Source organism: Myotis nattereri, assembly GCF_964212035.1.
Source record: "Myotis nattereri genome assembly, chromosome: 15".
Lineage (NCBI taxonomy): Eukaryota > Metazoa > Chordata > Mammalia > Chiroptera > Vespertilionidae > Myotis > Myotis nattereri.
This window is the reverse complement of record NC_138090.1, coordinates 54,122,504-54,133,705: the sequence shown is the minus strand read 5'-3', so window position 1 is coordinate 54,133,705 and position 11,202 is coordinate 54,122,504. Positions and strand designations below refer to the sequence as shown.

General features: G+C 41.1%; 1 protein-coding gene across 1 annotated transcript; it reads left to right on the top strand.

The window, feature by feature from the left end:
* Positions 1 to 2,245: 2,245 nt before the first annotated feature.
* On the top strand, positions 2,246 to 4,089 carry LOC308530688 (uncharacterized protein; the record flags this gene model as incomplete). Its single annotated transcript, XM_081107381.1, has 1 exon — positions 2,246 to 4,089. The coding sequence occupies one exon, from the start codon at positions 2,246 to 2,248 to the stop codon at positions 3,758 to 3,760; it is 1,515 nt and encodes a 504-aa protein (XP_080963507.1). The 3' UTR covers positions 3,761 to 4,089.
* Positions 4,090 to 11,202: the final 7,113 nt, after the last annotated feature.

Genomic DNA, 11,202 nt, shown 5'->3' with positions numbered 1-11,202 from the left:
CAGTTGGTGCAAAGCTCTGACCTTAGCCAAGGCTTAAGGGTCACCAGCATTTCAGGCTCCTTGTGCACACCTCTCTGCTAGTGAAGACAATGGGCGGCTTCCCACACGGTCAACACTCTTCTCAGGATCTGTATTCTTGGTTCAGTTGTTTGTTTCATTTCCAAGTTAGAAATGTTCTCTGTTTCATTCTCAGGCCCACGGTATCTTTTCAGGCTTTATATACATCTTCAGTACCACAGTCTTTGTGGTGCTCGAACAATTTCTCATTTTTTATTTGTAGCAGCCGCTACGGGGCACTCACCGTGTACCGCCAATTCTGTTCACAGTCTGTATCATTCACAACAGACACTTGTTATGCAAGGTGCTTCTAAACAAGGAGATCATTGAACATGTACTTCCCTCACCTCTCTATCTCTCTCTCAGAATCTGGGAGATGGGATTGTTTTGATAATGTTGCCATTGTGCGGCAGGCTATTTGAGCAGGTATCATTGGCAAATGTAAGCAATACTTTGTTCCTGTTTGATGGGACTTTTCCTCATTGTACCTATCTTGAGCTTTCTTTGAATCCTTCACTGGCTCTTGGAGTACTCAAAAATGTCATTTGGTCTATACTTGCTGGTAATTTCAAAGTGTACTCATCTGATTGTCAAAACTAAAAATTTGCCCTGACTGGTTTGGCTCAGTGAATAGAGCGTCGGCCTGCAGACTGAGGGGTCCCAGGTTCGATTCCGGTCAAGGGCATGTACCTTGGTTGCAGGCACATCCCCAGTAGGGGGTGTGCAGGAGGCAGCTGATCGATGTTTCTCTCTCATCCATGTTTCTAACTCTCTATCCCTCTCCCTTTCTCTCTGTAAAAAATCAATAAAATATATTTTTAAAAAACCCAAAACTAAAAATTTGTTTTCTTTCAGCTATGTCATCTGAAGATGACCAGGCCTTTTTCCTAAAGCCCGGAATTCAAGATTTATTCTCTGAAATTATTCTGGTAAGATATAAAAGGTGTGGTTTTGACAGTGTACACTTAATGAAAGCCTAGGAATTTGACAAAGAATGTGATGAGAAGAGAATGTTAGTATAAACTGAACTTACCTGGAACGGTTATTCATAATACAATTCTTGTTAACTAAAGAGGTCAAGTGTACTATGCATTTGGGAAACCTCCCACTTTAAACTCAGTTACATTGGCAGATGAGTGTGTTTCCACACCTGATGGTTGAAAACAGCTTTTTGCTGTTATGTATCCTTAGAAAGGAAATCTGGAAAACTAGGAGCTAACACAGTCTGTGGTGTGAATAATGATTAGAATTGTTTAAAATGTAGGGTGGGATTAAACTTTAAGTCATTCATTTATAAAATTTAGATATTTATAATGTTCCTATAAAATTAAAAACTGCTCAATTTGCCAATCTTAGTACTTTGAAATATATATATTTTTTATTGATTTCAGAAAGGAAAGGAGAGGGAGAGAGAGAAACATCAATTATGAGAGACAGCCCTAGCTAGTTTGGTTCAGTGGATAGAGTGTTGGCCTGTGGACTGAAAGGTCTGAAGTTCGATTCAAGTCAAGCACATATGCCTGGGTTGCGGGCTCAATCCTCAGTAGGGGACGTGCAGGAGGCAGCAAAACAATGTTTCTCTCTCCTTTTTGATGTTTCTGTATGTCTTCCTCTTCCTTCCTCTCTGAAATCAATAAAAACTTATTTAAAAAAAAATAATGAGAGAAAATCATTGATTGGCTGCCTCCTACATTCCTCTTTTTGGACTTAACCTGAAACCTGGGCATGTGCCTTGATGGGAAATCGAACCATGATCTGTTTCATACATCAATGCTCAACTACTTAGCTCTGCTGGCTGGATAATTTGGCAATTTTTTTTTAAATTATTTTTTATTGATTTTTTAAGAAGAGGAAGGGAGAGGGATAGAGAGTTAGAAACATCGATGAGAGAGAAACATCAATCAGCTGCCTCCTGCACACCCCCAACTGGGTATGCGCCCGCAACCTAAGCACATGCCCTTGACCGGAATCGAACCTGGGACCCCTCAGTCCGCAGGCCGACGCTCTATCCACTGAGCCAAACCAGTTATGGCATTTTGGCAATGTTTTAAACAAGGATTCATTATTCTTCCTCAGACAATTTTATTTTTATGTTTTGTCTATAATCTCAATAAATTTACAATGCTTTTTTAAACGACTTTCATAGTTTAATGAGTATCACAAAATAGTTCTTAGGCAACAATTGTACATGTTTCTTGAACTTGTAACTGTCACTAAAGGCCTTTCTATCTCCCATTATCACCAGAGTACAGATAATGAAGATGCAAGTTATCAATGGAACGAACATTGGAAAAACTTTAAGCAAGAGTCATTTCTTAATAATCAACTGAGAATTGATTTAGCAGAGGACCATTATAAAAGTGGAAAAGTCTTTGGCCAAATGTCCAATCACCATACGTGTCAGTTATTTGATATTGTGGAAAAGACACACAAAGGAAGTAGATGTGTCAAATGTTTTCAGGAATCTTCAAATTACACTGAACAAGAGAATATTCAGGCTGGGGAGCAGGCTTACACAGGTAATTCATGTGGTAGAATCATCAGTCAAATAATCAGCCTAAATAGACGGAAAGAAATCCGTAGTGGAGAAAAACATTATAAATGTAAAGATTCTATTGAAACATCCAATTGGCCTTCAGGTTGTACTCCAAATGAAAGAATTCAGACTGGAGAGAAGCCTTACAAATGTACAGCATGTGGCAAAGCCTTTAAATGTCATTTAACTCTTACTGTACATGAGGGAAGAATTCATACTAAGGCAAAACTTGACAAACTCATGGAAAATGGAAAAGGCTTTCGTCAGTCCTCAAAACATACTCAACATCATAGAAATCTTAGAGAACAAAAGCCTTACAAATGTTCAGAATGTGGCAAAGCCTTTAGCCAACCCTCAAAACTTATTGTTCATCAGAGAATTCACACTGGAGAGAAACCTTACAAATGCAGAGAATGTGGCAAAGCCTTTAACCAGTCCTCCTCCCGTAATCATCATCAGAGTATTCATACTGGACAGAAGCCTTATAAATGTACAGAATGTGGCAAAGCCTTTACCCAGTCCTCAACTCTTCTGCTTCATCAGAGAATTCACACTGGAGAGAAACCTTACAAATGTAGAGAATGTGGCAAATTCTTTAGCAGATCCTCATACCTTATTACCCATCAGAGAATTCACACTGAAAAGAAGCCTCATAAATGTAGAGAATGTGGCAAAGCCTTTATCAGCCGTACATATCTTATTAAACATAACCGTATTCATACTGGAGAGAAGCCTTATAAATGTACAGAATGTGGCAAAGCATTCAGGGAGTCCGCAAACCTTAATAAACATCAGAGAGTTCATACGGGAGAGAAGCCTTATAAGTGTACAGAATGTGGCAAAGCCTTTAACCAGACCTCAGCCCTTACGATTCATCATAGAATTCACACTGGAGAGAAACCTTACAAATGTAGAGAATGTGGTAAACCCTTTAGGAGCTCCTCAAACCTTACTGCACATCAGAGAACTCACACTGGAGAGAAGCCTTACACATGTAGAGAATGTGGCAAAGCCTTTAGCCATCCCTCAAACCTTGGTTATCATCAGAGAGTTCACACTGGAGAGAAGCCTTATGAATGTAGAGAATGTGGGAAAGCCTTTAGCAAGTCCTCATCCCTTATTAATCATCAGAGAGTTCACACTGGAAAGAAACCTTATACCAAGTAATTGTAGAGAATGTGGCAAATCCTTTGGCAGCTCCTCAGGCCTTGGTAAGCATCAGAGAGTTCATTCTGGAGAGAAGCCTTTTCTATATCAATATAGAAAATATAACACAGTTTTTCATCAGTGTTCCTGCCTTACTGCACAGCAGAGTTCATACTTGAGAGAAGATGTGAGGAGTGTTGTAAGTCCTTTACCAGCTCTGAGAAGTTACTGAACATCCCAGAACTCATACTGGAAAGAAGCCTTATGAATGTGAAAAATGTAGAAAAGCCTTTAAAAGCCATTCATGTCTTACTGTACCTGAGAGACTTCATATTAAAGAGAGTCCTTAAAAATGTAGAGCAATCCTGACCGGTTTGGCTCAGTGGATAGAGCGTTGGCCTGTGGACTCAAGGGTCCCAGGTTCGATTCCGGTCAAGGGCATGTACCTTGGTTGCGGGCACGTCCCCAGTGGGGAGTGTGCAGGAGGCAGCTGATCAATGTTTCTCTCTCATCGATGTTTCTAACTCTCTATCCTTCTCCCTTCCTCTCTTTAAAAAATCAATAAAATATATTTTAAAAAAACAAACGTAGAGCATGTGCAAGATCTTGTACCCACAGCTCAAAATGTACTGAATAACAGAAATTTCTATAGTGGAGGGAAGCCTTACACTAAAAAATCTGAGAAAGCCTTTAACCTGAGGTCTGACCTACTCAACAGTTTAGGAATCATTCTAAAGAGAAAGAGCAATAATACAAAGTTTTCATCCAAAGATTTAACCATGATTTATCATTGAGAGTGATAAAATAAGGTCTTACAAATTATGAGGTATATGTCAAAGTGTCTACGTTTATATGTCATACAACATCTGATAATTATTACTGGGTAGAAGCCCAACAGATATAAAGAATGTGACAAAGATTACTCAGTATGCAAACCTTACCCGACATCAGCATTCATACTGGAGAGAATCAATACAAATGTAAAAAATTTCCTAACATCTTTAATCAGCATCCATAGCTAATTCCTCACATTGGTATTCATTCTAGCAGGAAACCTTAAAACTGAAGAATGTGGGAAATCATATAGTTGGACCGACTGCCTCGGTCAATATTAGGGATTGTAATTAGTAGGAATTCTACATTCATGATATAGGAGAGAGGACTTTTGTTCAAAATATATAGTTTACAAAAGTCCAAGGAAATTTTTCCTAAAGTGACTTTAAAATGTAAAAACGTCACCCAAGTATGTAACTGATTATGAATTTTAAAGTATCACTGAATGCACACTAGATAGGTAGCCAAAATGCGTTTCAGGTATTGCTCTACATCAGAAAGTTTATCACACAGTGTACTCCCAACTTTAAATATAATTAGGTAATATTTCTATACTTGAATATATCAAAAGAATTGATGTTTCCATATGTACAATTCTTTAGAGTGTTACATATTTAAAATTGAAATCATTTCAGGTATTTGGAAAAGGAAATATTAATGTGATTCTGTTCCCATATCACTTGATACTGCTATATGTTATTCCTGGTGAATGAGTGAATTCATGGGGTTGATTGTTTCTGCCTTAGAGATCTGTGAGCTGTTTTATATTATATGGACTTCACTTATGCACATTTTTCATGGAATATTGGATACATTGTAAGGTGCACATTTTATTCTATTAGAGATGTACACTATTGAATGAATCTTTTAAGATAGTTATTGAGTTTTATAAATGATGCCATCAAAGTTACTTCCTTTTCTGTGCCAATGTGTTCAGATGAAAACTTCATGAGGGCATGTCCATTTGTGGTTTTGATGTTTAGGTGAACGGAAGTACACTCAAGACAGTGCTGTCTGTGTAATAGGTTTTCCATAATTAAGAGGAATGTTGCAATAGCAGTGACATTGTTGTACCCAGGATTCAGAATTAGCACAAACTCTACATGTAGAGAGAGGACACCTTTCCCAGGCTACACTGCTAGCTGAATTCACAAAAATTAATTCTATTTCATTTCCCATTTCCTGTTCCTCTCTGCTTTTTCACTCTATCTCCTAGGCTGCCATTCTTTTTTTTTTTAAACATCTTTTTATAGATCTCAGAGAGGAAGGAATAGGGAGATAGAAACATCCATGATGAGAGAGAATCATGGATCGGCTGTCTCCTGCAAGCCCCCTGGGGATGGAGCCCGAAACCTGAGCATGTGCCCTTGACCAGAATCGAACCTGGGAACTTTCAGTTCACAGGCCGACGCTGTATCCACTGAGCAAAACTGGCTAGGGCACTGCCATTCTTTTTGTACTGCTATGACCACAGCATATCAAGCTCTTCCTGTCCCACATCACCCCCTCAAGCTCCTGTAGCTTCTGCTCAGTTGTTTGGTATTCACTAATGCAATGATTGACATCAGAATTTGGTGAATATTTTGCTTTATTTTTATGAAGTAGATAGCCTATCATTCAAGTTCTCATGCTGACATCTATAGTTTTCAATATGAATATGAATTTTCGGAGTACCACAAATTGGCATCTTTGTAATTGGAATGATTTTTCTTGTCCTGATTTTCATTGGAAACCTTAAGCATTTCTCAGTGTTATCCCGTTAACTTCTTTATTGGAGTGGATTTAGCCCATGTTAAACAGATTTTATTCTCACTTTCCTGAATGTAGCCTTATGTTAGTCATTCTTTCTAGAAGAACGCGAGACCATGGCAGGGCCCTAGCTGAACAAGGTTTTTTTGTGAGAAGGAGGTACAGAGAGTAATAAATGCTTACTGTTCAAAAATCACATTCATGATACATTTTAACACTAATTATGTCATTTAAAACCCCTCTTTTAACCTTAGTCCTATCTCTGAACTTTGCATTTTGTTAACAGTTATTAATACTTTTGAGTCAGAAACACCCTAATTCTATTCTGTAACCTCAGATGCATTCATAAAATCAGGAAAAGGTGTTTCTTCTATCAGTTTTGGGGTGTGTGTGTGTGTGTGTGTGTGTGTTTTCTTTTGGTTGTTTTTTCCATTGGTTCCTGCGCATTTGTGTACATTAATACATCACTGCAATTGTAGTCTCTTATTTCCTGGTTTGTGTAGAGCTCTCAGGGCATCCAGATGGGGCCCCTAAGCTGTCCTTACTGACCAGCCTGGCTGATAGTCCAGAGCCTACTTGCAGGCTCTAGTCCATGTGTGAATAGACACCCCTTCTCAACATGATCACCTCACCAAAACCTGTGGCCAAGTTGCATGTTACTGCTTCATGAAGAGACGTGTGGTAAGGAGGTTAATTTCCTTATTTGAACATAAAAGGAAACAGGAAATCTAGCTTTCAAGTTTTTAGTGGCATCATTTAAACCCAAAATAATTTTAAACTTGAAAAAACCTAATATTCATTATTCTGTTTTCTGTGGAAATTCTGAAGATTGTGATGGTTGAGTTTTTATCAAGCTGATCGCATCTGTATGTATGGTCCACAGATATTTCTAAAAGCTTATTTCCAATGGAGGGACTCCTGGTTTTCTGAGAAATATGAGTTTTTAAAAAATTTAAAGTATTTTATCCTAGTATTTTATAAGATTTTATTATTTTATCTTTTTTTAAAATTTTATTGAATGCAGAGAGGAAGGGAGACGGTGAGCGAGATTGAAACATCAATGGTGAGAATCATGGATCCCCTGGCTCCTTCATACCCCATACTGGGATGGAGCCCTCAACCGGGGCATGTGCCCTGACCAGGAAGGGAACCCCGTCTTCTGGTTCATAGTCCTATGCTCAACCACTGAACCATGTCATCTGGGCAGGTTTTATTATTTTTTTATTCTTTTTTAAAATATATTTTATTGATTTTTTACAGAGAAGAAGGGAGAGGGATAGAGAGTTAGAAACATCGATGAGAGAGAAACATCGACCTGCTGCCTCCTGCACATCTCCTTCTGGGGATGTGCGTGCAACCAAGGTACATGCCCTTGACCGGAATCGAACCTGGGACCTTTCAGTCCGCAAGCCGATTCTCTATCCACTGAGCCAAACCGGTTTCGGCTATTTTATTGATTTTTTACAGAGAGGGAGGGACAGGGATAGAGATAGAGATAGGGAGAGTTGTGGTTTCACCTTCTAGTTCTTCATCCTCACACAGACCATTGCAACTCTTTGTTTAATGAAAGTGCTTACATGAATTCCAATTGCAGTCATGTTCTTGGTTCAAGCTCCTCCCCTCCTTCAGCCCCTCACTGAGATCTCAGTTCCTACAGAGTTACTTCAGCCTCATAACCAATGTCTGCCTGCATGGCCTGGGGGGTGGGGCAGGGGAGGGGAATTAAGTCCTGACATAACCATTTTCAACTGTTAGTTTCCAACACATGAGTGCTTTCATAATATATTTGAAGCTAACTGTGAGTCACTGACTTCCAAACTTCACCACTGGGAATGGAGAGGAATGTTCACAAGCAGACATCACTACCAGAGGGCGTTTCATTCCATTATCAATTTTAAGGAGGAAATCCACAGGAATGTCTGAAAGTTGGAGATCACTTTATATATCTATATCTATATATCTATATCTACAGTGGGGCCTTGACTTACGAGTTTAATTCGTTCTGAGACCGAGCTTGTTAAGGAGCTCGTTAACTCAAATTACTCTGTCAACTCAAAGCGAAAAATCGGCCAAGAGACAGCTGGTATCTCAAAAAACTCATTAGTCGGGACACTCGTAAGTCAAGGCCCCACTGTATATCTATATCTATATCTATATTTTTGTTTTGTTTTTTTTTCAGAGAGGAAGGAAGAGGGAGAGAGAGATAGAAACATGCATGAGGAGAGAGAATCATGGATCGGCTGCCTCCTGCAAGTCCCCCACTGGGGATCAAGCCCACAAATCGGGCATGTGCCCTTGACTGGAATCGAACCCGGGACCTTGAGTCCGTAGGCCGACACTCCATCCACTGAGCCGAACCGGTTAGGGCCAGACAGACTACCTTAAAGGTCAGTAAATATTAGTTAAGATTTACTCTGAGACTATTTGGTCAGGAAATTGCTTGAGCTACTATTGTCTCCACTAAACAGCCTGTGCATAGCTATGGCCCTTGCTAGGCCTCAAGGTTCACCAGCATTCTGCACTCCTTGTTTACACTTCTCTGATAGTGAAGACAATGGGTAGCTCCCAACACTTGGTCTTGCTTTTTAAAATGTTTTTCACTGTCAAAAAATGAATCTTCCAGCTTTCCTATATTTGAAGTCTTTTGCCTCTCCTGAATATCTTTTGCTTAAATTACAGTCAAAATTTCATTGACTAGGTAATCAATTTATTGTGTAGAACACTTGGATATATTAAGGAATGTCTTCTAGTTTATTTGTATCTGCTTTCTTTAGCATTGTTGTGTCATTTTCACTGTACAACTCTTTCACCGTCTTTGTAGAATGGATCGTCTCTATGTGTTTATTTGTTTTACTATATGTGGTGTGTTTTTTGGCTTCGGGTGGCAATACTAAGGGGTGATATTTTATTGGTCTAAAGCAATTAAATACATAGTTTAAACATAATCCTTTTTGTGGGTAGAGCTCAGAAGATCTATCTCAGTGCTGCGGCCGCGGAAGCAACGCTGTGAGTACACTCCAGCGAACAGACTTCCTTGGCACACCAGGAAGTGGCAACGCCCACCTGATAAATCTCCAAGAGCCACCTACTCTTAGCCTCGACCCTCATGCCCATTGAATAACAGCAAGCATGTCCCTATTGCATTGGCTGCTTACCCCTTTATATATGGCTGTACTTCCTCAATAAAGTTAGATCTGTGTCTCTGAACCTGGTCTCCGGAGTTGTGCATGCAGGACACCCCAGCGCATTGGACTCCATCGTCCTCACCCCCGAGAGACCCCCTGTCACACCTTTTGTCTGGCTTACTCTAAATTATAGCTTTCTAAACAGGTCATATCTTTAAAGTAAAGTTTTATAACACTGAAATGAATACCTATATTTATGAAAATACTGGAAAAATAATAAAAATAAACAAAAAATGGTGATGGGTTTAAGTAAACTGATAATAGTTATTCTTATAACTCTGTTTTTTTTATTTTATTGATTTTTTACAGAGAGGAAGGGAGAGGGATAGAGAGTTAGAAACATCGATGAGAGAGAAACATCGATCAGCCGCCTGCCTTCTGCACACTTCCCACTGGGGATGTGCCCGCAACCAAGGTACATGCCCTTGACCGGAATCGAACCCGGACCTTTCAGTCCACAGGCTGACGCTCTATCCACTGAGCCAAACCGGTTTCGGCATAACTCTGTTTTAAATATTGTTGATTTTAAATTGTTTTGTTTCCCAAATGTAAGGAAAACTAACAGGCGACATTCTATATTAATGTCAACTTCCATTTAACTAGGTTATAGGGACTACGAAAGTCAAAATATTCATTAAAAATGCTTTTCCAGATCACAGACTTCACAGACCACAACTTACAACTAGAAAATTGTAGCCCTTAAAAAATACGTAAATTAAAATGTTTCCCACTTGATGGATGGTACCTTATCTCATCAGGAACCTAACCATGAATGGGTATCTAGGTTTCTCTCTGACACCCCCATCCACCTGCTTCCCTAACTCAAGCTGCCTCTCCCTTCAGTTGGGGAGACAGGGAGGGGCTGAGAGAGCAGGCTGCCCTCCCCCTCCCCCCTCCTCACTGAGGGTTTAAGGATGCAGGCGAATCGGAGGCAGAAAGTTTCTGGTTTCAAACCCAACCTGCCCGCCTTTTGAATTCTCTGTAACTTCACTGTAATAATGTGCTCCCGGCTTGTGAAGATCCCGGGAGAGACCCCTCCCTGGGACACCTGCAGCTGAAGGGCAGACCAGCCAGTAGCTCTAAGCACAGCCTCTGGGAGCTGGGAAACTGCTGTGTGAATTCCAGGTTCCTCCTCCCCTCCTTATGCTTTTGCCACAGCTGCCATTTACTCGCTAGCACCCTAATAAAGGAACAGCCCCTCTATCTGGGGTGCCTTGTGCCATCAGAGGGCACCTGGCCCTTTCCTCCCTTTAAAGAAGTAAAATAAACGCCCTCCCTCTGCTCCTGTCTCTTCTCTCCCTTGTGAATCCTTTCGCAGCCGCGTCACCAGCCAAAACCCTGACAATGACGTGGGAAACTCCCCCAGGAAGGGCTGTCCCTGTGGGAGGAGGTGCGGGGACCCGGGGCTGCCCCCTCGCTCCTGCCCCGCCCTCCCTCCCTCTGTCCCTGCACAGGCCTGGCCGCCGGGCTCGGCCCCGCCCCCATCGCGGAGTCGCTCAGCTCAGGCGCTGGCCCCGCCCACCCCGCACGGAGGCGCATGCGCAGTTCGTTGCAGACGCGGAAGCGGCTGTGGAGGGGAAGGTGGCCCTTCCCCCTGAGGAGGGTGTTTGTCTTTAAAGCTGACGCTCCCCGCCCCCCTCCCCGCAGGGAAGGCTGAGGGCGCTGCCGGCGCTGAAGTCCTTGTTGGGGTCCCCG